The sequence below is a fragment of the Coloeus monedula genome (assembly GCF_965178545.1).
Source record: "Coloeus monedula genome assembly, chromosome: Z".
In the NCBI taxonomy this organism is placed as follows: Eukaryota; Metazoa; Chordata; class Aves; order Passeriformes; family Corvidae; genus Coloeus; species Coloeus monedula.
Genome location: NC_138822.1, coordinates 652,130 through 677,993, shown reverse-complemented (window position 1 = coordinate 677,993; position 25,864 = coordinate 652,130). Strand labels below are relative to the sequence as shown.

The following is a 25,864-nucleotide window of genomic DNA, read 5'->3' as shown; positions in this document are numbered from 1 at the left end:
TGAACTGCAATGTTTACAGACTTGCATTCAGTCCAGAAGTGATGCTCTGCAAAATCAGATTAGGTTGAAACTACGGTAAACAATTTTAGCAGTGCTTTTTATCATGGTACACATATTAAAACCTAATTTATTTTAAATACGGTCTTATAATTCCGTATAAAATCCTACATAAAAACTAAAAATTAAAAATTGATTACCTGCAGTAGTCTCCTTGTTTGGCCACCTGGGCCAATGAGAACAGGCAGTCCACAGTTGCTAGGTGACAAATGGCTTTAGACACACGGTGATAATGCTCACTGAAATGGCTGCATCAAAACAGGGAAAAGTTACACAAAAACAGGGAAAGAAATAATTCTGTGCAGATACAAAAAGATTGTCAAAATGCACCCCATGCAAGATCTTCACAGGGCTCCTGTGCTCTTTAAATCATTCTGAATCTAAATCTCCCAGCAGGTTATGAGATACAACATGAGGACCTTAATCAAGGTGGACTTCACCTCCCATTCTAACAATGAACTATTTTTTAAGCACAGAAAATCAGGAAAAATTAAATTCATTTGACAGCTTGTAAAGGGTCAGCAGTTGATCCCTGCTGCCTAAACGAGGTGTACAAAAATGCCACAATTTATCAGAATTGATATAGAATCTCAGCAGCAGAATCCCAACTGCTGATTCAACCTCAACCATATGTTACAGTCAAAAAAGAACCAAACTAAGAGTGTCTGAGCACAGGAGTTGTCTACAATTTCAACCAAGTATGGTATCTGCAACAGAAAATTCAAGAATTCATTTTCAGTTTATGGTGCTGCTTCCCCAGTGCAATAATGATGTTACCAGGAGAACCGAGTTTTCAGCAGAGTTCATTCTCCTAGTCCTCTGGAATTTGTCTTTTCCTCTCCCTTAGTCTCAAAGCTACAACACTGAATATAAAACCAGCAGGGGGGCAAAATTTAATAAACAAAGACATAAGTGAATTGAGCGGTGGGAAAGAAGAGCACTTTCCTACACACAGGTCTTCCCTTTCTGTCTGCTGCTCTCCTACAACTCTGCTGAGCACAGCCAGGTGAACATGGAGAGAACTACTTTTATAGTTCTGCGAAGGAAACACAACTGGGGAAGTGTGAATTGGAATGTTTTCCCAGTTTCTACTCAGTTTTCAGAATTTCTGGGTTGCTAATGGGAAGCAAATCCAGTGAGACAGCTTGAGCAGGGACTTGATAAGTTTTTGCAAACTATCACTGCATGACAAGAGGAACAATTTCAGTGGTTCTGTAATTCATGAAGTGAAAAATAACAGATAACCAGGCACCTGAAAAATTAAAGACATTCTGAGAAGTTCAGGACGTATTTTTTAAAGTCCCATTTTAAAGATCCTTTGCCTAAATAGGCAAATGACCCCACTGAAAACTCTGATCTCAGACAAACAGATGTGCCAGATGTGAGGGACAATAAAACCACCAATACTTTCTATCAAACTCTCACAGTCAGGATAGCATACAAAATATAAAAAATAATACAACTACTACATAATATTAATAAATAATATACTAAAACCAATAAAACCAACTAGATTCAGTTTCACTCAGAGTTAATTGTACTTTCAGATTCTTAATGCTGTGATACTATTTTTCAAACTTTGGGAGACACCTTATATACTTTAAAGTATTATTTTCATCAGAATTTTCAAATGTAGAGACATGACTGCTGGTCTCAGGACGCGGGCTCAAAGGTCTTGCCCTCAAATGCTTTACAATGAAGAACAACCTTTTAATTGACTACTTGTGAGGACAACGTAACTATGAGCTGTTGTGTTTATAAGATAAGCATTCTTCTGTTCCTATAGCGGGGTGGAGCAGAGTGGTGAAAGCTGACTCTGGTGCACTCACTCCAAGAAGCGCAGCCACTCAGCGCTGCAGCCAAGGACGAGCTGCTCCCGGAGCTGGTTCAGGAGTCTGTAATTTTCTGTAATGAAAGGCGAGTGGAAGCGGCTGACAGCTTTTGTGCTGCAACGGAGAGAAAGGACTGATTGGAAATCAAGGTTACCAGGCAATCAGCTACACCATCTACATGCAAAATTGGAGTAATTTCCTTAATCTCTGTAAGCCTCGACAATGGATGCTCTAAAAAAAAAAAAGCTCTTCCATTGTGATACCAAACCCTATAGATTCCAGTGGCCTCTACTGTGAAAAAAGTGGTATCAGAAGGCTTTGAAATGCTGTGCACAGTGTGGCATTATCACCCAAGCTTACGTATTTCACAAAACTGCTCAGCCATAACTGCCCAAGTGCATGACTTTGCTGTGACGGGTTGATATACAATGAACTAGACAAAACCATATTCATTTTAAAGAGGAAAACTTCATGATAACCCTGAAATAAACATAGAAAATACAGATGGTCTTGCTAGTTTCCACTTGAGGCACTTGCTATTTACTCATGTATTTTCATTAAGGACTGCATTTGGCATATCCAGGCATTCTTTTACAGAATCCAGACTAGCTGTAATTTGTTCACCAAGTTAATTCTGTCTGATCTGTGCACTTTTGAGTATTAAAAGAAGTTTAATTAAAAGAGAATTGAGTGTTAATTCTTGCGTAAGTGAATTGAGCATCACCTCAGAGTTCAACTTGGTGAGAGATGTCTGTGCTCACACATTACACACTGGGGCTTGTGGAGAATTCAGCATTTACATGGACATTGTAACTTTCAGGTATTCAACCCATTCAAATCATAAATCAAATCACTGAAAAGAAAAAAAGCCAACTACATCATTGAGTCCATCTATGTTTCATGTGCTGGAAAATTATCCAGATTCAAGCTTACATTACACCAAGTCCCAAGGCAAGAAAAGCTTGCCTGTATGAGTAAGCAAAATGGTATTTTAAATGCACTGAATTTACCGAGGTGTATGAACAGATGTTAGCACAGCTACTTGACCTTTCTGAATAAAACAAAAACAATCAAAACTGTATGAAGGATCTGCACGTGCAAGCTACAGGCACAACTGAATCAAGGCCATAGTTCTGACACCAGGACATGCACCTTGAAAGATGGGGTGAGTAATTCTGTGCTCTGAGGATGTACTGTGTAAAAACAAATGTTGTAAGAAATCAATTTTCCTCGGTTTTGTTTGGGTTGTTTTGCTGTTAAGCAATAACTTTACTACTTGGTTGGGTTTTCAGCTAAAAAAAACCCCAACAAACCTAAACACATGGGACGATGAAAATGTGCATGTAATCAATTGTAATACCAAAATACCTCTTGATTTTTCTTCTCTATTAGAACAAACTTCAAAGACATTTTACATACCTACTAACCATAACCCAGTCAGATGGCACAGATGATTTATGGGAATTCTTGACTTCTATCAAAAACTAAAATAACAGAAATGTAACGTTACACATGATGGGAAGTCAAAGGAAGAGCAGAGAATCAGAATCGTCATTTATCAAACTGCAAGCCTCAGAGGAAAAACCATATTGAGCCTGAAGAGAAAGAGCAGACCAGAAGGGAATGTTCTTTTCTCCCCCAAAAAAGCTGGGGTTATGACATACATAACCCCTCTGCACCTACACAACTTTGCTTCAGGTTCAAATGAACTCAGGTCAGAAAAGGAGGCACAGGGAAAAGCAGCAGCAGTGTCAAGATGCTCAGTGCAGTGAAATTTACGTGACGTGTTTATTGCAGTATTTTATATGATTCATGTCAGTTATCTTTGTAACAATAGCCTGAGGTCCTGAATGTCAGAGAGTGGAGGCATTCTCACGTCACAGAATTCAGCTGGAAAACGAATTTCCTGCACAGATTAGGTTAACACAGAACCTGACCACATTTACGGAAAGCCACAAGACCCATGTCTGACAAAACTTTTCCATTGCGGTTAATAAGATTTAGATAGAAACTTCCAGAGGAGCCAGCAATCACCCCCAAGAACAAACAAGAATAACAGTCCTAACACACAAATACAGCAAGGACAGAGGGCACTGGTTCTTAATTCACCCAAAACACTTCCAAGATATTTCTCTGTTGTGAAGAAGCATTTGAATTTTACATCTATCAGGGTGATACAAGAACATAAGGAGAATATACCATACAGATCTAAAGAAGAAAGAGCTCAAACCAAATAAATTCCTGTTCTAGTCCTGTGTTCTACTCCTCCCATACAATTAAGTTTCCATTATTTCCATTCCTCTGGCATCTTTCTTTTCCTCACTGACCATCTTCTCTGACCCCTCTCTGCTGCCTCTTTTGGTGTCTGTGAAACACCCACACCAGATGTCATTAAATAAGAGCTATCCCCAACCTCTGCAGCTCCTTTCATCAAGGCACCAGACACATCTCTGTCTGCAAAGGCTTCTGAGCCGTGCCCTGCAACAAAGGCCTCCTCTCTGAAATGTGTGCAGTGACTGCTGGCTCCAAAACCACTTTTCAGTCCTTCCTCGGATGCTCTCCTCCCTTTGATGAGTTCCTCTCTTTTTCTTTACTTCACACAGATGGCAGCTATTAACCCAGCTTCCCTGAGAGAAACCTTGCAAATCCTGCTCTTCCCTGCCTCAGATAATACTCAAACACTCTTTTCACTCTTCCCTTGGATTTCAGCTTCTGTGCTGACAGCCAACCCGACTCTGGGGCTGTGTGTTTCCTGTTCTCAGCTTCACCCTCAGCAGGAACATCCACTTCAGGTCTTTATGAAAGGCTGCTGTCTCTAATTCATCCCTTCCATCATTTTCAGCAGTGCCTATTTGCTCCCTCCTGTGTCTCTTGGATCTTTCTCAGCTTCCTAAGTGCCCCACGGCCGATTCCAGCCCCTTCCCTCCCTGTCCTCACCCACTCCTCTCTTCTACTCACAACTCTCATTCTGTTTCCTAAGTCCTTTCTTTCCCCAATTTTCTGCAGAGTTTTTCCCAGCTTCCTACTCTCAGATCCATAGGAGAACGCTGAGCAGTCCTACCTCACTGTTCCTTTCTGTTCCCCCACAAACGTGGCAGGGTCTGTTGTCTCTGTTTTTCACCACTGAACTTCTCAGCTCGCTGGATCACGTCCTGCCCACACTTGTACTGCATCCACCAACAAAAGTTCCAGTCCAGAACACCATTTCCAAGAATTGGAAGTAAAACAACACTTATATTCTTTAATACTGTTCCCTCTTCTCTCCCATCTTTCAAATTACAGTCTGACTCAGTACTCAGAAATCCTTTCACCATTCTTCAAATTAACCAAATGCTGTGCTTCCTGGTTCTCTGAGAGCATTCCAGCACTTAATAGCCATACAATTAACCTTGCAAGTACGTGAGTGTTTTTACGAAGACAGAAAAGCAAAGCATTACTGAACCAAATTCAGCTGCACTGATGTGTTTCTATAATTTAAGTCACTAAAGTGATTGACTTAACAAATAAAGGAGTCACACAAATAAAGGTAAAAAAGCTGTTCTTCAAAGTTGTACAAAAGATTATAGTCAAATGCCCTCATGAAGCACCACACTCAGTGAATAGAGTTCCAGCTAGGTCCCGCTTTTAAGCTATTTTCTAGGCAAGGATGGGTACAGTCATACATAATAAACCCCACAGTACCTCTTGACCCGAAACGGTAACATACTCTGCAGAAGGGTTCTTAATCTGTTTACGAATATCCAGCAGATGCAATTGGATTTTAGAAAGCACATCCTGGATCTCCTCCTTCTTCTTTCGGATGACAGGGAAATCTGTGAGGTCCTTGAACAACTGTGTTTTATCTCCAGTCCTATCCATAAAAAATGTAAGATAAAATAACAGTAAAAACAGAGAGATATTCCCCAATTCTACTGTCTGCATCCTTATTTTAATTTATTTTCATTTGTTTTAACATTAGCTTAATTCCCGTCTAAACACAGATTTTCGGGTGCTTGGTCACAGTACAGCCCATTTACTGAAATGTGTAGCCACAACATAAACAGAGAGGCACTTTGTATCCAGAGCCCCCCAGCTGCTGGCAACACCTTAACTGCAGTTAAATGTGAAACTTTAGCTAATTTCTGCATAACATGAACACAGATTTTTGACACATTTAGAATTTGGCCAAAATCAGACACATTTTTGTAAGGATTGCACGGAAAAATCCCCCCCCTCAAGGTCCTCATCGAAGCAGAATGCCATCAGCACTTTCCCAGAGCAGCTTCCTTCTTTTGTCCAGAAAAGATTAACCAGAGTAGTTTTAAGTACATGCAAAACAATGTCCTTTTCTAGTTTCACTGCCAGAAAAAAATGACAGAACTGTTTTGGCAGCATCAGGACTGAAACCTGAAAGAAGCAATGCCACTGAAATGGTTGAAACTGAGAAGCTGAACTAGCAATTAAAAATGTGGCTGTCAACAAACATAACAAAAATTTAACTTACCAGGCAAGTAAGTACCAGGCAAACAATAAAAAGCATTGTGATCAGCCCTAAGTTAATTGCAATATAACTTTGCATTTTAGAGTCAATACAGAACTCTGCAAGTTAATTATATAATTACCTTGAAAACTAATATGTGGAGAGCAAGTAATTAGCGAACTGAAAGTACTATAGCATGGAAGTAATAAAAAAATCTAATATTCTACTTACTCCACTACCCCTTTGCCTGCACATGGAACTACAGCTGGAGCCAGTGACAAGGCAGGTAACAGAGCTGTGCTTTGGCTTTGCATTCCATCGTCGTTGGCATTACATAAGTGACAGCAAAGATGCCATTTTAAAGTACAATACTAATTTTTAGAAACGATTTTGTGGTAATTAGACTAGTTTCCATGGGAATGCAAGGCAAAAAAAAAAAAGATCACTAGTAGCCAGCAGCTGATTTTGAAGACTGTCACTGCTACGTGATGCCTACAAAAAATTTTAATGTTGACACCTTAAAAAACACAAATCCCAAAATCCCAAACTCCCTGTAAAGAAAAAATCCTGGAGCAAAGGGATACTTTTGAGAACAATTACAGGATTTTATCCACACCTCATAACAAAGTTAACACGTGATGCAGGATGTGCACAAGTGTGTGTGTGCATGGATGGTTGTGAGTAGAAGCCATGATTTTGATGAAAGAAATGTTTTTGAGTAAAAACAATACCACCACATACATTTGAGAGATATAAAGGCCAAACAGTAAGTCAGGTTAATCATTTCTGAGTAAGTGTAAGTACAATATACCCAATCAGCAGATCAATTGTATCTTGTGTACTATTCTAGCCATCATTAGCACAGTGACAGAGAAAAACACCTCATGTTTTGAACCTACCTACAGTAAATCTGGTACAATTTAGACATGGTCTGTTTTGGCATAAACTGTCACAACTACAATTGGGCACCAGGCATCAGCAGGAATCTCAGAATCCCACCTTTCCAATGGTCAGAGGAAATCCTTCTGCCCTTCTCAACTTCTAACTTTATATACCTCAGATCCATCTCTAAATCAAAAGCAAATAAAATTAGGTTCTAGGCTTCAATTCTTAAGATTTATTTTTAAATCTCAGTTTGGAGAAGATAAAAAATGTTTTATAAATAAGGTGGACGTTTATTTCTAGTCTGTTTTGAATATAAAGTTAAGACTATGCTGCTCCCATATAAACACACACAACTTTTTGCCACAAGCTCAGCAAATAATCCAGGGGTAACAGTGGAGGCAGCAGTTCTTCAGAGCTAACAGTACCCAGCAAATTCTTTAAATATGTTCTCCAATATAATGTGTATAAATTCCAATTTAGCATCTTCTTCCTCTGTCTTTTTTTTTCTTGGACAAACAATGGACGTAATTAAGACAAAAAAGGGCAGACAGCTTTAATGCATTCTCACAAAAATAGTGAAAGGCATATTCCTGACACCAGACCTGCCACTCTGCTGAAGGTCAAGTCTGTCTTCAAAAGCATTAGCTTCTCTTTAAAAAAATTTATTGATTTTTAATTAATTAATTAATTGTTAAACAAATTAGCGTAATGCAAAACATATTTTCCTGTAAATTCATCACCCAAAACAGGTGGGAAACTTTCAAAAAATCCTTCAGCCTGAGGCAGACACCCACTAGGCAAAATTCTCCCTCACCTAGTTTAACTTTAAAAACAGAATGGAAGCCACAACAACAAACTCTGCTTTAACTAAAAGGAACTGTACATAAATAAATATGAAATAAAAAATATAAAGCTAAGGTGTATTAAGCCAAGATGCAAAATTTGCATAACTGAACACATCTACTCAGAAAGCCTATGAGGCACAGGAGAATCACGTATTTTTTCTACTTACTTGGCTGCTTCTTCATTAAGGATCTTTAAATACTGTTTTACTGGGGAGAGAAGGTCTGGGATTTCCAGCAGTGCATTTTTTAACAGAGGAGATCTCACATGGGAATGTATGACTGGGACAAAAGCTTGAATTTCCAAGTCCAGACGAGACAGGGTGCTGACTATCAAGAAGAACTCCTGCGTAGAGCACTGAGAAGGGAAGCAATGTCTGAATCATTACAATGCATTATATTTTCACTAACAGAAAACCTACAGGTTCTGCTCTTTTTTAAAATGTGACAAAATGCAAATAAAATGTATGGACAGTGACAGAGCTGCACCATCTTGCCCCATGCAGGGGGTTAATTAATCACACCAATTGTCTCAACCGTTGTCCTTAGGAATTTGTCATGAGCTGATCTCCAGCGCTCCTGTTGCTGGGGGCAGATGTGCATAGAAAAGCAGAAGTAGGGGCAATAACATGCACACAGCCAACAAAGCAGGCTGGGTAATTTCAGGAGCACCACACCTTGTCCATACAGTCCTGTGCACCCCAGGCTGCTGACCTGGCAGGACAGGGTTTGGAAGGCAAGGTCAGGCGCAGGCAGGGAGAGACTGGGATCAGGAACACAGGAAGGAAAAACATAGAGAGGAGGAAAACCAGCACCCTGTTTGAAGTGGTTATAGCTACTGACAGCTTGGGCTCTGTCTGGCTGCTCCCAGACCTGCGTGAGGAAGACAGAGGAGAACACACCAGCCCACTCTGCATCTGTCATCCTCTGATCACCACAATGGAGGATCCTCCTTCCTCATTCAGGCAGTTATCCAGAGTATTCTCTGTCTCTCTGTTCTCTAAAAGGGAACATCCCAACCTGGGGCCAACACACACAGCACTGTCAGAGCCTCATTCATGACATTCAGGGAGCAGGAGCACTCTGCTTCCCTTAAAGCAGCTTCTCACCAAAAGCACCAGCTCTAAGAGAGAATCTCCTCTCCCTTTTTGAACCATTAACGTTACCTGCAATGTGGTTCAAGCCTTCTGCTGTTAGGTTCTGGATGCTCCCCAGTGTCAGCATGGTTTGTTACCTTTAGCTCATGTTCAGGAAGGGCTTCTCAAGCAGTGACCACCCCTCCTGAAACAATTCCCATGCCCACCCACGCAGGAGGCAATGCTGATTCTGAAATGCTCTGCACAGCACTGGGTTTGCATCTGTGCTGCACCACAGCTGCACAGCAAACGGAAACCTGGTCCCACAGGACACTCAGTGCTCTCCAAACTCGCTGAACTCAGTTGCACTCCCAGGACTTTCCAATTTCAGAAAATTTTTTAGAAGTTGCCCATAATAAATACGTAATTATGCTGGTGTTTTTTCATATTTTACTGATCTGTAGAAACATTCCTCCTTTAGTCTTCTGAAATTCCCCTATCAGTCAACTGACAATGCTGAAAGAAAACCAGCTTATTTTTCTCACCTGAGGATGCAAGGAAGGCAGTAGGATATATAATATTCTTTGTCTGCCACATCCTTCTGTTCCTACATTTTTTTCTCTCTTCTACCATAGAGATCTAGAATTTAATTTCTGGACAGGACTGTGTGGTGATCAGTACAAAACTGCTCACAGAAGAGGGAGGCTACAGTGATTCACTATTTCACAGAACACATCTGCATTTTTATTTTGTCATCCTCTTTCAATTCCTCCCCAAAAGTAAATTTTTCTTTCTCTCTCTTCCCATACTCAAATGCAAGAACTAAGGCAATGCTCTCACTATAACACTGTAGTTATTCCCAAGGAATGTCTGTACCCAAACACAGAATCAAGTATTAGCCAAAATGCAATTTAACCACAGTTAGGAATTCAGAAAGGCCACAGACACTGCACTCTGAATGTTTCTGGAAAACCTAAGCTCATCTATTTTACAGAACCACAGAGTCAGGGATAGAGGAGACCCATGAGGAGGTTTCCCTGCAAATGCTCCAATTTTTCTGTGTTAGTTTTCCTGTATATTCCGAGATACTGTGTGCTTACCACTAATCCATAATGCAACAACTATCATCATGTAAAAGTGTTATTAGCAAAAATTTCCTTTCCATTAAATTAATCCAAATGTCTCTGGTTTTACTCTTGTGTATTACACTAACTCAACTGTTTCTTTGCTGTTAACACCCTTCAAATACCTCTAAGCCTTCTGTTCTCCTTTAATCATCAATTTAACAAAAAAAAAAAAAGGTCTTTCAATCTTGCTTCTCAACAGTCCATCATTCTGCCTCATGAAAACTTTGGGTTTCCTCTGCAAAAAACTTGCTGCAATTTATCATCATCTTTCTGATAATCTGGGACTTACTGCTTCTGTCTTGCAAAAGTTCTGACAACAAAATAAAACAAAAAAATAAAGGAGTAAATATGTCAACGGTGTTTGAAGTCAAAGCACAGAGGAAAGGCCTGAAACTGTGAACAAATGATAAATCCAGGCTTGGACTCAAAGTCAAATAAAACACTTTCTGACCGATTATATCATCATCATCATCATCCACATCCATGCAGATGAGGGATAAAATCCTGCCAGACTTCCCTGGACTCCAGAGTGTGCACAGGAGGTCCCTGGAGGCAGCGGGGTGATTCCCAGGGGAACAGTGCCCAGGACAGGACAGGAGCAAATATGCACACTAAGAAACTCATCAGTTCCCCAGATGATGTTAATTGGGGCAGGGGGGTTAATTGTTCCTCTTTTACAAAAGGAAGTAAATAGGGCCTTGATCAGTACACAATCTGCAGGAGTGTGGGAAGGGGAAATGTTTGTGGGTATACATGAGAACACCTGGCTGAGGTATTCGCCAGTCAGGGTGGTGAGGCTGGTGGAGCTGAGGCTTCACTAAGAGAAGAAAGCTGGATTTCAAGGCAGTGTCACCTAAAACAACTCTTGAAGTTATAAGATTTGTCAGAAGATGATTAATAAACATGCTTTAAGTTCCTCACAGCAACTCTGATGGCCTACAGGACACTGTAAGAGTCACCTAATGAGTGAAAAACCTGTTCGATTCTGTGACTACAGACCTTTGGAGAAAGGGAAATGCAGCATGTTTTACTGCAAACAACCTTATTAAATAGAGTGTCTCCAAGAATGAGGGTGAACATACCCCTTTTGTGCTGATTCAGTGTCCCTGTTTCCCCTGGCTCCATTTTAGTAACACTGCAGGACTTTGCATCTAAAATTTAATGTCTCCTCTGCAGAAATAAATTTACTAAGCAAACAAATAACTTGGAACAGATACCTTCAAATAACTCTGGAAAAGCTGGGCTCCATTACAGTGGGGCTGATTCCATTCAAATCCTAAGTATCCTTACAAAAGATACATAACTGCGTTATAAATTAGAAGCTTTTAAAATACAGTAAAACTTGTTCACATAAAGCAGGATTAACAGCCTTGCATTCACAGAAGATCCTCACAAGCTTATCCAGTGCTACTTTTGAAGTCTGATTTTGAGATGACACCAGTGATAGCCATAACTTCTCTGGCACTGGAGAAATAACCTCAGAGTGATGCCAAACAATAGTTTCATCCAGCAGTTTATCAAGCTGTCCTGAAATGGGGTGGCTGCCAGTGATCTAACAGAGATCTAACGCCCTCTCAGCAACATGGACAGCAATCCAGCCCTGTTTGCATTACTGAAATTGTTTCCAACAGAGGCCCACAGCTGACAGCCACTGACCACTCACTCCAAGTTAAAAGCATTTAAAATAAAAAATACTGGTGTCTAAATGCAGTATACATTTATCACTCTTGTCAGATTGTAGTACCCACCTTTATCTCTACAGCATAGAGAGCACACTTTGGTTTGGGAAAAATGAGGTATTTAATTTTAAGATTACAAAGTCCCCTTGTTATGACTTTATATTAATCAGCTTAACAGGGAACAGTTTGCTCAAATCAGCATTTAGCATTGCAAACCTAAAAATATCTTCTTTTAAGATTAAAAGTTTTAATTCTTTGAAAGATTGAAAGTGTAGCATAAGCAACACGTGCATGCTATTATCATGGTAGAAAAAAAAGTAAAAAATAAAAGGTATATGTTAGCAGAAGTCAAAGGATTATCCTATGGGGAGAACATATTTAAAACATTCTATACAAACAGTAACTAATTTCCTGGGCATATATAACAGGTATTCATTTCACACAAGAAAAAAACAAACCAAAAACCAAAACCGTAACATTTTTCTCTGAATCTTCTGAAAATTACACCCTCCTCAATGACGTATCAAATGCACCTTCCAGGGAAGGGCACATTTTCAGCACCACTGAGCACACCTGGCACCCAGCTGAGCTGCACCCTTGTCCTCTGAAGAGTCCGGCTACGTCCAGGAAATAGTGAGATATTCACTGAAAAATGGGAAGGCCAATCCCCGGGGAGGCTGGGGGCAGACAGGCACTAAACACCCCCCTTGCAGCACCTGCCTGCTCCATTCTGCTCAGGTGAGCAGCCTGGCACGTGGGCAGGAAACCTCTAGAGCCTGATCCACAGCTGAACAGGTTCTTCCCAAGTGCAGCAGCTTGTGAGGAACTGGGAGCAAGAGAGAGCCTAGGGTCGAAGTCAAAGGCAGAACAAACTGAAATGATGTTTTACTACATGTGGTGGTAAGGTTTGATCATTGCTCTCCATCCTTAGGTAAACAGCTCCACTTTAATCCGTTTTGTACATTTAATGGCCAATTGTTATGACGAATCCTTTGGTGACTGTGATTTAGTCAAAACAATAATGTTTATTGAGCAAAGGGTACAAATAAGATAAATATTTATACAGGTTCAACCCATAAATGTTTATCTTCTGAAACACACTGAAAAACCACGCAGGAAAACAGCAAGAAACATCAGGCTGGCCTGTAGGACACATTTCTTAAAGTACTAATGGCATGTTTACTCCGTACTGGTTTTAAAACCTGTTCAAACATTGGTCACTGACCCTCTTTTGCCACACTCCAAGTCAAGTTCCCACTTTAACTGAGGCAAAAAAAAGTAGGGTCCTGCCATTTGTATCTCTCACCGATGCCAGAAGGAAATGTGTGTGGTCAGAATTGTGCCAGGTGATCTGGTGATTCTCCTCAGGCTCCATGGGCTGATCTGGTGCTGGAAAACTCCGAGCACCACCTCTGCCACCAAGGCCTGATTCTGCATCAGCTCCAGGCACTGCGGAGACCAAGCTCTTTAAAATTGCCTGTCTCTCAGCTTCCTTTTGCAGTCAGCTTCTGTGGGCTACCCAGAAGTCTTCAAACATTTCACCTGCACTCACCCTTCTTTTTCCACAGAGAGGAGTGAGGCCTGTCTGCAGTAGAGAGCATTTCTGCCTGGCAAGGTGTCAGGTGCTGGACCTGCACAAACTGAGAACAACAACCAGCCCTTGTGAAGTTAACTCCTCTCTCCATGGCAACTGCAGTACTGCTCCTGCCTCCTTAACCACTCCCACAGTCCTTTTTCAGGCTGGGGCAAAACTGCAGCTCAACTGTGACTACCAAGGGAATACCCAATTCCCATTGCAAAAATGCTATTCTAATTCAAGATTGCTTATTCCTGGGATAAATCGGAAACAGGTCTTGGTGGTTTGAGGCAATGGGAACTTGTGAAAGGCCAAGTTAAAACTGCCAGCTTGAATTACGCTACTAGATACAATTTATTAGCAAGCTTTCAAAAAAACCCCAGTGTAAGTCAGACCAGGAAAACAGACAGGGATGTCCTTTACCACAAGAGCTCTCATCAGGATGCTTTCCCTTACAGACCATTGTTTTGCCTTCATTTTTTTCTGTCTTCTCTAGAGGTTATTGGTGCACAGGGCTTTGCACAATGAAATTTCTGAAGTGGCTGACCTGACTGAAAAAAACATCCCAAAGAATGTTTGGAATGACTGAGACACCCCAGCCATGTCTGTACACCTCAGAGTCTCCTTGTACAACACACCTCCTCAGGTAATAACTTCACTGAAGTAAAAAGGGCCTGGAGGATGAAATGCTTGTCACATTCACCTATTTTTCCTGCTGCTGACAGTGAACTAACAAGCAGTTAGTTAGATGGCTTCAGTGAAGCCATCAGTGTGTTCCACCCAGAGTCTCGACTCCCTTCATGGGAATGAAATTGCACCGAATCTCACTTTGAGTGTGTGAGAGATGGACATCTGGAATTAACAGAACTGGAAAGGGTTCTGTGGTGGGAACTGAAATAGCAGCATTCACTGGGGGGGAGGGGGGGGGTGGAAAAGACCCACAAAAAAAATCCATGAAACCCAGTTACTCCATGTTCTCTAATACCTATCTGCTTCACTGGGACCCTTCTTCAGGCTCCATATTCACCACCTATGCTTCAGAATCAATTTCCCAGAGTTTCCTTTTGACTCTTTATTGAAAACAGACCCTGTCTCTCTCAGGGACACTGCCATCTCCTTGAAGTCCTAAAGGTCTTCAGAGATTATTCAGTGCTTCAGGTCCTCTCCACAGTGCTCTGCATAACCCAGGATTTTACCAGGGGAAGCAAATTCCTCAAATGAAAAGCGTGTCCTTAGAGCTTTCCTCCCTAATTTACCCTTTTTAGGGATTCTGCTGGAGCATTTCTCCTCTCCCGCAGCTTCTTTCCAACATCTGACTCCCTAAACACATACCTTCACGCTACAGTGGCTGCTGTTCAGACAAACTGCATTGTCACCTCATTTCAAAAACCACACGAACATCCAGGTCTCTGCATGGCTCCACCTAAAAGTGAGCTTAAAGCTGAGAAAGGCAAGCAGTTCTACAGCAGGGAGGGACATCTGAAGAAATGAGTACACACAGAAAATAAAACTAACCAAACCAAACCAAACAAACCCCACAGGGCAGCAGCAGAGCAGTGCCAGGATGTTGTGAAATGAGGATACATTCCTAGAAACGGTACTATGTATGAAACCTGAAATGAGTTAAACCATTAAAAAGTGAATTACCTAATTCCTGGGCAGTTGTTTGGACTAAGAAACCCAACAATTGTTTCATGTGAATATGGTACACTTTAGAGGATGGGTAAATTGGTGCACACTCCCTCTTGCCACAACCTTCCTTACAGCTGGACCTCTGCATCCATTCACTGAAATAAGCAAGCCTTTCCAAGAGCCAAACACTGCAACACCTCAGGGCTTTAAAAAGTGCACAATAACTGGGTTTCAGGTTATCACGAACAGGAAAACTTTATGCTGTACCATCCAAAAAAATTGCAACTTTGCTCTCGTTCTATTCCTTTATCTAAAACAACCTGTCAAAACCTCTAAATAGAACAGTGAAATGAAAGAACATTAAGTACTCCACAGGTGCTGTTGGCACATTAATCTGCTCCAGCTAAGAATTGTCAGAGTCTCATTATAAGTGATTCTTGTTAAAATGTGGATGTGAGGTCCAAACTAGAGGATTTACAAACAAATCAACATTCACTTCAAAACAGAAAACTACAGCCAAGTGGTTTCACTTGCACATGTGATTTTAGATCACCACATGGAATGCAAAGCTTTAAGGCAAATAACAGTTAATGGCAAATGGTTATTGCACCATGCCACCTCGCTGAACCCAGCCACTAAATCATGACTACCACAGATGTTTCCCTGTTATCACTAGCAATCCAAAGCACTTGCTTTAGAACCCTGCCCAGACATTTCTTCTATCAGCATATTGCTGATCACAAAATAAGATTTTACCACATCTGATTTTTATAAACTCACATCCCTTTAATATGTGAGCCTCAGTCTTGCTAAGTAGAAAACATTTTTAAACAAACATGCAAAACCAAAGGAAGTACACTAAGACAGAATGATGCTGTTTAGAGAGCAATAAATTAGTGTAATGATGGGTATACCTTCTTGTGGAAGACACTGCAGAGGCCTCTCTGTAAATCTGGCAGCTTACAAAGCAGAGTTTGAATCTGACCAAACACGCTGGATTCTGACAGCAGAATTTCAGACACAGCATCAAGCCGGGCATTTATCTCACTGTAAAAGAAGATGATCAATAATTAAAACTCGTATTTCTCTGAGGGGAAGGCATACATCTAATGAACCTCTTCCTTTGGTTTGCTTTGGGTTGATTTTTTTTAATCCTTGACTGATGGCACATCCTCATGAGTAGGCTGGTAAAAGAGCTGAGGAATGCAGAGAATCTCGGGATTTCACTCAAAATGCAAGCAAGATCCTGGACATGAGCTCGTTCTCCCCTCTCCGTGCTCACAACAGCCCAATACACACTTCAGTGCCCAATTCTGCATGTGTCTCTGGGGGTTATAACAGGAATAACACTGAATCCTGAGTACTCCACCCCAACTGTACAGACAAGTGCCTGGAGGACGGGCAGAGGGAGTTTAGAGTTCACATCTGAACGCCATGTAGCATACTTTATTCCAGCAGGTTGTAAATACCCCTTACCATTTTGCCCCTCTGTGTCTGGTCCCAACCAGTGATTGGCAATTACATGGATCAGAACTGTGCTGGTTTTTTTACTGGTTTTTTGCTAAAACCTGTAACATTTATCTCTGTGTTTTGGGACTGAAGTCAAGGAAATGTCCTCCTGAAGTGAGGAAACACTTTTTTTATGAGAAGAGGCAATTCCATAGTTCTTGGCACCTTTCTTACAATCATATTCTTAAAAGCAAAGGGCTGCAAAAATGGACAACTACCACCAAGTTTTACCCCAATCTCCTCTGTATCCTTCCAACATATCCATGGACTGGCTGTAGATTGCAGAGGTAACTCCATTTCTGCTCTCTGCGCAACCAAATTAGCTTCCTGCTGCTTCCCAGGGCAGTACTGAGAGTAGGGGTGAATGGGTGTATCCAAAGCCCATCCATCCATGCAGTTTGAGGAGAAATCAGTCCTTTGATGCAGACACTTCACATCCCAGACAAGTGTGTGCACATGCAGCCCAGCCCACAATCTCAGGGACCAGCAAGATGCTCAGAGCTCAGCCAGCACAGAGGGATGGGAACTAAGGACACAATCCAAATGGAAGATTTCTGGAAGATTGCCTGTCTTGCCCCTGGCTTTTACTGCAGAACTTTCAGGCCAGTTGCCAGTGTGGCTGCTCATAAATGGTGTCCATGAGGAAACCAAAGAAATTAGGCACCTCCACAGGTTGCAGACATTACAACAGTCCAGCAGTTAGAGGCCTCTGGCCCTGAAGACAGCTGAATCTAAGTCCTTGAAATTTTATTGCACCTCATGTGAAAGGGGAATATCATGCCTGGGTGTGCTCTCAGATAAACACAAACCTAACAGCTGTCATGTGCCAGGATTGTTTCAGTGTCACACTTCTTTATGCCAAAGCAGTAAAACCATTCCCTCACCTGCCACAAATGACATACCCTGACCCCCAGAGCAGCCTTGCTGTACAACACCAGGATGGCCCTGCCCACCTGTGCCCTGGAGCACGGGAAGGTGCACCCTCCCACTGCTGCCACGTGAACAGGGGACAGCCTCTGCTGCCTGGGCACCCTGGGAACTCACCACTATCCCTGAACTGCAGAGACTCTCTGATAGCACCGGAGCACTCACAACACTCCGCTATCCAACACTGGCTTTTTTCCCAACTCTGAGGAAAACAGAAAGGTGAGACTTGGCAGGCTCTGCTTAGCAGTCCTGTTGCAGGTCACAAGAACACCCGATCCACTGCTCCGGCAATGCCAAATTCACACATTCACATTCACAAATTCACACATTTCCCCCATTCCTATGGGCAGCCAGGTGACCTGGAAGCAGCAGCAGCAGCAGCAGCAGCAGCACAGAGCAGCCACTGGCAGTGGTGCTGCTTGAGCACAGAACAACCTGAGCCCTGGCCCCGAGCCGTCAGAGCCGCCCCACGTGCTGGAGCAGCCTGGCAGGGCAGTGAATGACCCACAGGAGCTGCACCCCAGGAGCAGAGATCTCAGCTCTGCCCGTCAGAGAGGTGCTCCCACCGACAGCAGGGTAACAGGGAGGAACCTGAGCAGTGCTGACAGCCACGGCAGAGCCACCCTGAGCACACAGCCCCAAACCAGCAGCTACAGTGATGTTCTGAAGGGTCAGTGTCACCACCCACAATCCCATTTTCATGGAGAATTACTTAAGCTTGCTGCACTTGAAACCCTGGAACACTTCTCCTCCACATGAGGGAGTACTGAACTGTTAAATTATAAGCGTATGTACCTTAAAGAAGATAAAAACCTTTATTTTGTATTATAAAAAGCACTGTAAGCAGCAAAACTCTGTTCCAGAACACTTTAATTTAATTTAAATGGCACTATTACTATATAGCCAACTGGAAACTGGCAGCAATATGTTAAATAGACAGAGATACTTGAGAAACCCCTCCCTCCAAAGCCTAATCTGCACTTCAATCATCCTCACATATGGCTGTGTTACTGGAGCTCCAGTAATCTAAAACTAAGCATCCACACAGTTTTTCTGCTTTACTCCCACAAAGAAGAAAGGGTCAGGAAAATGGTACTCAGTACCAAATTACCCCTTTTTTTCCACCTGTAACGAAAACCTACTGGGATTCCTATTTCAAAAGTCAGAAAGTACAGCGAAGGATTGTGTCCTTTGCTGCCCATGAGGAAGGAAGGACTGGGACAAGATATCATAAAAACAGATGATAAATTTTAAAGTATGCTTTTAAACTTTAAATATTTAGACTGAAATGAACAAACATTTTATTGAGTGCCAATATATAAATATATACATATTACACTGATCAGTTGCTAAGCCATCTCTAAAGAAATTTGTTGTGCACTGTACAGTTACCCAGCATATATGATACACAGTTTGGGGTTGCCAAACTCTCTGTGGTCTGGAAAAGAATTCCACCACCAGAAAACCTGAATCTAACATTATGCAAAGAAACTCAACAGCCAGCTAAACTTGATGCTACTTCATGCTGCATTTAGGTGCAATATTAGCCTGTTCTTTCTCATCTGTATAAACCATGTCAGCAATCTGAGCTTTATCCAATTTTCCAAGCAATCTTCTGTGGAATAATGTAACATAATTCAGTTGACTAAAAGCAATACTCTTACTTCTGCCATACCCCCCTCTAAGAATAGCATCATTAATACAATACGAAAATCACTTTGCAGTGTATTTAAACATAACAAAATCTAACTGCAGAATTGTTATTGGAGTCATTTAGAAGAACTACTTGAAGTGAAATAATGAGATACTCCCCTGCATTATTCTGCTGCCAAACAGTGAACAATACAGAAAATTAGAAAATACGAAGAACATGTTTGAATCCTGAACTAAAAATTATTTTGACAAAGCAGAAGGCTGCAGACACGAAAGCACTGCACTGAATTAACATCTGAGCAGTCTGAACAGGGTTGCTGGCTGCTGGAGTGGTAACAGAGGTCTGCTGGTCTCTCCTGCAGCAAAGCAAACCTAACATTTTTAGATGTGAAAATGTATCGTTACATTTAAAGCAGAGTGAAATTGATAATGTAACTGCAATATAATAGCTGCAGGACATTTTCATTCATGTAAGGTATTATTTAAAGCCAAGGTAAATAAATACGAATTTATCAGAAATCTCTTAACTTATGCTAAATGCACACAGTATGAATTCATTCATCATGCTAAGGACATAACTCAAGTACAGTGTATACAATTAAAATTAATTTTATTAACTATTAAATCCATTCTAAGAGAACAGAGATATGCAGAACTGTCAGTTACAGGAATTCAACCCCTTAAAAAACATAATGAAGGGTATGAAACAACACACACTGCCTTCCATGGACTATGGTACCTAAATCGAAGCCTAGCAGCCTCCTAACTGCAGCATTGTAAAGAATGAAAATGTATAATTTAAATTATTCGATTATGTATTATGGGTTTTTTTCTGACCTCCCCTCAGACCTCCGTTCACGAATGAAGACTTTGGATGAGCTGATTAAGTTAAAGACCATGTTAAATGGTACAGAGTGTCCCCTGCTTTAGACCACTCCCTTTCATGACAGGCAATTAATGCCATCAAAACCCACAGCCCTGGCAGAATTACCACTATGCAGTCCATAAACTCAGGATGTCCTTTCAAAGAACAGAAGAGAAAAAGCCCTGGCTTACTGCAGAAGCCGGGGAGGTCAGGGCGAAGAACACCCCAACGCCGACGGGCGACAGCTGCAGAGGCAGCCAAGGCTGCTGGCAATGGCAACCAAGGACTGTTGTGGCTGGAGCAGGGACCCTGTGGAGGCAGGGACGCACTTTTCCGGGACAAACATCCGTGCTGTGCCTGCTGGAGATCAACAGGAACGAGGTCAGGAAGCAGGAGGGTCAGGACCACCCACACTCCGGAGCCTCCGACCCTTTTCCAGACAGGTCTGGAACAGACTGCCTCTCGTAACTACTGTGCACAGAAACCCAGGAGCTTATCTCCAGGGCAGGAGATCTTATCTGTGAACAGGTGCCTGCAGGAGTGGGGCCGCAGGTGTGCACGCCCCAGGGCCAGGAACGATGAGCCCTCCCTCCCTTTCTTCCTCTCTCCCCTCTCTAATCCACCTCCCCCCCTCTCTCTCCCCTGTCACTCTGTCCCTCTGGTCAAACCCCACTGCTGGTGCTTATCCTGCTCAGGATAACAGACCAATTTCCCTGCCAGGTGTGTCATCTGCTAACAAAACCCCGGGGCCTTCTGTGGGCCCTCCAACTTCTGCCCTTCCTCTCAGCCATGAGCCCCGGCCAATCTTGGGTGCTCCCTTCCCCTAAAGGCTGGGATGCCACCCTTACCTCTGGCTTTTTACTTATGGGCTGGCTGAGCTAGAAACTAGCTAATTTATGGGATGAACCCCCATCTGTAAAATTTTGGTGTGACTGTTGGAATTTTATCCATTAGCACCAACAAAAAAGTACAAACAAGGGTAATTCTATCATAATTAGTGCAGTGAAATTTAAGTGAAACCTAAAAAAATTAAGCATCCTTCTGGATCTGTTCACTTGTTTTTCAAGTAATTTACTCTCAAAACTGATGTCTCATGGCTCTCCAGAGAGGTCCAATGTGAACATGCAGCCAGGAGAGGACAATCTCCCTGAATGGATCTCAAATACTTAACAGCAGTATACAAGTACCCTAAACTTTATCTTCACATCTGTTAAAAGAACGTCCAAAATATGCAAATGGTAATCAAACACTTTGTTTATGTTCATACACAATATATTTCAGCTATTTGTGCCTAAAAAGGGAACAATTAGCTACTTTAGCCAACATGAATGAATGCCTGATTGCTCCATTTATAAGGAATTAGACACAGCATTCAAAGGGACCAAAACACAGCTAGCAAAAATGAATCAATACATGTGATGATGCTGCAATCTTTTTCTTTCCTAAAACAATTTTGAGATCTCAGGCATATGCTGTAACCTGCATTTGTGCATTTTATACTGGCACTGATTCTATAAAGTCATTATTCTTAGGAGGAAAATTTAGCCCTGCTGTAGGATCAGAGGATTTTATTCATAAAGTACTGCTGGGGGAAAAAAAAAAATTCTAATCCTGCACTGGATGATGATGGTATCAACTGACAACCAATTTAAGTCCGAATTAAGATGGGTTTCTCCAAGGACATTTAGATAGTTTGTTTTACTGCCCTGATATTTTAATTATGAGAACAAGGACAAAGTCAAACTTGAAAGAATTTCCTTTAGGATTATACTTTGTGTATAGAAGTGTAACTAAAACAGCACTCAATACATTCAAAGTGAGAAAATTTAGAACAAAACATTATTTTATATTACAAAAGATGTCATTGCCAATCTCACTATAAAGGGACCCTCTTCTTCCCAGTTCTACAGTATATATCCTCCAAGTAATGCATGTTGCATTAGTAATGCCAATTTACACTCTTCCTCTTCTTCAGGAGTAGATAAGGAACTGTCTGTAGTCCTGAATTGTGCAGTTCTGAATTTGCTATACTTAAGTCATTCTGAGCTCCTGAGAACAAAGCATATTCAGACTAATAGTAATTATCAATACTATCCTACCAGGCTTCAATATTATAAAAGCATCATCTCATCTAGAACTGGAAGAAAAGGTGGGGACAAGGAATCCCAGGGAAAAAATGGAAATCCAGTTTTTGAGAGGTAATTAAAATTTTGGTTCCTCTAAAGCACAAAGCAAAGGTTGACATGTTTTTGGCAACTGTCTAAACAGATACAATTTTTCTCCTTTCTGGAGATTTAAACATCAGCTTTGACTAGAAAAAGATCAGGCGAATATAAATTGGCTACAGATAAATTCAGGCACATCATATGTAACACTAAAATTCTAAGAGAGACAGAAGAATATTAAAGTAAAGCAATCCAGGCACTCATGGGTCACTCAGTCTGTTTAAACTACTTCAAACATGAAAGCCCTCAAAAACCCGTACAGAACACCCCAAGGGGAGAGATTACTGTGCAAACTAATATGTGCACATCACACACCCCCAGTATCTTACCACTCCCAGTTTATCTCACACACATCCCTCAGCTTTTAAAATTTTGCATTAGAAACTCTTTTAACCCAAAGAAGGCACTTTTGCAACAGAAGCAAACAGCAGTCAGGTTCTCTCCCAGTTCCACAGCAAGGTCTCTCCCTCCCCCTGGCTATGGCACCAGAAATCACATATCCTGTCCACCCACTGATGGTTAAAAGACATTCCACCTCTCCAGCAAGAGCAGGAGAGTAGGGGAATCACCTTCCTGATGCAGTGCTGCCTGTACTTACAGGCCACAGAGTTCACACAGGCCTGTGTGAACCTTGTCCTTCTCCACCTCATGCAGCTATTGAAAAAGCAATGACTTTCACATCAGCCTCAAGGGTTCTGAGATCTATTTCGCATTAGGAAGGAAAATATTTGTAACTGTTGCACACAGACAAAGACACAAAGATCACACTGTGCTACCACACTGGACCCTGTGCGCTGTCCTGAGCCCTGTGGCTGCTCTGCTGCTCTCCTGCTGGAACCCCATTGCCCGACAGGACGGCAGGTTTCACTCACTCAGAAATGTTCCAGGACATCTCTTTCATTTCCTTCCACTCTGCTTACAGACATCAGGTGAGAAAGGCACTCGATGGAACTTGAATTTCAGAGGTAAGATACCACTTCTATAATCCACGTAAAATACGTAACTTCTGCAGGAAAACAACTGTCCTCATTACTCCTAAAAAGCTCAGTTGTTGGTGACTGATACACTCTTATCTCGTTACCTTCATGTACCCAGGTGAGTAAGTGAGGACTTTACACCCCTATTGGTTAAGCTTTTTTTTGCCATTTCTTTTTTTCCCAAATGTACAGATTTTGTCTCTACATGTATTGCATCACTGATGATTTAAAGAATATCTTCAAGTTTGCCCAAATGAGTCTGTACACATTCCATCTTTATTCAATCTAATGTATGGTTCCTTCACAGGAAATTTAGTCATCATCCCAAGTGATTTTCAACTCCAAGGCATAAAGCAGTAATTACACCCTCTCACTTCTTGATACACCTACTCAGTGACTGGGAAAGATGCAGTACAGAAGCCTTACTTCCTCTGAGAATGTCACTCCAGGAGGCACAGGTAAATTACAATTACGGAATGTTCTCTGAGTGCATTTTTGTGCATTACTGGGAACAATATTGCCAGATGCCTGATGCACTAACTATCCGAAATTACAACTTGAGAGTACAAAAGGGAGAAGTACACAGAGCAAAATAGCTTTTTCTGCTTCAAGTAGTACTGAGGAGCACCATCATCTCCAGCCACAGAAAATGCCAAGCATCCCTCTCTAGAAGTGGGAAGGAGCAGAGGAGTAAGAGAAGGAAACAGAACTACGAGCCTGTAAAGTTCTGCACTTAGAGAAGGGAGAGTTTAAACTAAACATATTGGTTAACAAAGAGGGCCTGAAGTCCCCAGGGAAGCAGTCTGCAGTCTGCTCCATCTCCCTGTGGAGCGGTGCTTGAGCTGCTGACCTACAGGCGTGGTCACTCAGGAGCAGCGTGGCCGGAGGGGTCTGGGAGAAGCCCGAGCAGCGTCCTGCCCGGGGCCATCCTCAGTGCTCTGGCTCCCTCCGCTGACAGCTGCACACACAAACCCAGCAGGTCGCCACGGCAGGAAGAGAAATAAACTGATTTATTTCCATGTATTCCTGCAAAGTGGCAGCGGAATTCTACCTAAATGCTTTTCAGGTGAATGCAATGCTCTGACTGACCTCCATGCTGCTTAGGATGGTCACATCAAAAGCCTTTGCAAGTGGGTAAGATACATGAAAGCTATTACCAGAAGAATCAAAAAACAAGAGGCCCACTGAAATTAACTTATTACAAAAAGGCTAATAAGAAAATTAAGTAGTGATGCCTCAGAAGTACAATGCTTTAACATACTAGATTTGGTCAAGGAAAAATAGATGCTTCTGAAGAAACATTTGTAAATTACCAGCAACAGCAAGATGCTAAAACACTGGTATACCTCGCCATTTAAACCTGTCAAAAAGCAATAAACATTAAAACTGCTTAATATATTTTCAGAAGTAAAACAGAGGGGAACGATACTGTGGATAACCAAGTCAAAAGACCTGCTGTATGCTACAACTGAAGGGAAGAAAGTGACAACTTCAATGAACTCTACATTAATAATCCTCAGGAAACACACACCCAAATGAATGGATCCAAAAACTCAACATGTAGGCAAATGCAGCCCATGGACTCAATACTGCTATTTACCTCACATTCAAGCACAACACTCAAATCGGGTCAGCAAAGAGAAATCAGAAAAGATGGAGCCCATTTCAAAACCGAGACAAGTGAAAACCAGCATAGCACTGCTACAAAATACATCACTTCTAAAGCACTGATAAATAAATCAAGCACAGGTCAAAATACAGGAGTGGCCAAACCATCATCACATTTCAGGATTAATAAAAAAGGAACTCTCTCCTGGTGCAATACATGTATGCAGGGATAACAAAAACATCCACGGCTGCTTCAGAAGAAATTAAACACATTAGGGATGTAAATGCTGGTGAAGCAAGGAAGACATTCAACATTAATGGGCAAGTTTAGGAATAAAAGAACCTGCGGTCCCAGGTGATCCTCATTAACTGTTTAAAAAAGGATACAGAATTAGAATGGTGTCCAATCTGACTTCTGCAAAGCAATTTCTAACTTGGTCCAAACCCGCTAGTAATTATCTGTGCCGAGAGAGAGTGGTTTAACTCCTTCAAACCTAAATATAACACCCACAACTTCTACTGTGTCACTTCCTGTGCAAACTCTGCTGTGGATCTCAGGTCTTCTGGACAAACAAAATTCATTGGGCATACTCATTATCACAACTATAAAACACAGATTTAGCCCAGGATAAGGAACCATCTCACCTGGATTTCAGAAGGGGCTGGGTTACCCATTTCTTCAGCCTTCGACGTCCAAAGGAAGTTTTAGTATGATCCAAGACCCAGAGTAGGCTTCCTTTAGTTTTCATGTCAGTCTAAAACAATGAAAATAGCTTAATTATTTTTAACTGAGCAGTTGGTTTTGCAGTGAAGGATCTTCACGTTATTCAAAACATTGTGTTTAGGCTTTAAGATATGGCAACTGTACATTCATTATCAACCTCATTCATCAACAATGCCTTACATCAGCTACCTCCAGGAGGCATAAGATATTT

General features: G+C 41.6%; 1 protein-coding gene across 2 annotated transcripts in view; it reads right to left on the bottom strand.

Annotated features, from left to right (window-relative positions):
* Window positions 1–25,864, bottom strand: part of MSH3 (mutS homolog 3) — an 89,485-nt gene that overhangs the window by 22,503 nt on the left and 41,118 nt on the right. For both annotated transcript variants that reach the window (XM_082301435.1, XM_082301436.1), the window contains exons 12-18: window positions 25,575–25,684; window positions 16,080–16,212; window positions 8,246–8,433; window positions 5,571–5,739; window positions 3,309–3,373; window positions 1,887–2,003; window positions 198–305 (exon numbers count right to left, since the gene is read on the bottom strand). In XM_082301435.1, coding sequence (XP_082157561.1) covers window positions 198–305; window positions 1,887–2,003; window positions 3,309–3,373; window positions 5,571–5,739; window positions 8,246–8,433; window positions 16,080–16,212; window positions 25,575–25,684 — 890 coding nt within the window. The remainder of the gene's footprint in view (window positions 1–197; window positions 306–1,886; window positions 2,004–3,308; window positions 3,374–5,570; window positions 5,740–8,245; window positions 8,434–16,079; window positions 16,213–25,574; window positions 25,685–25,864) is intronic.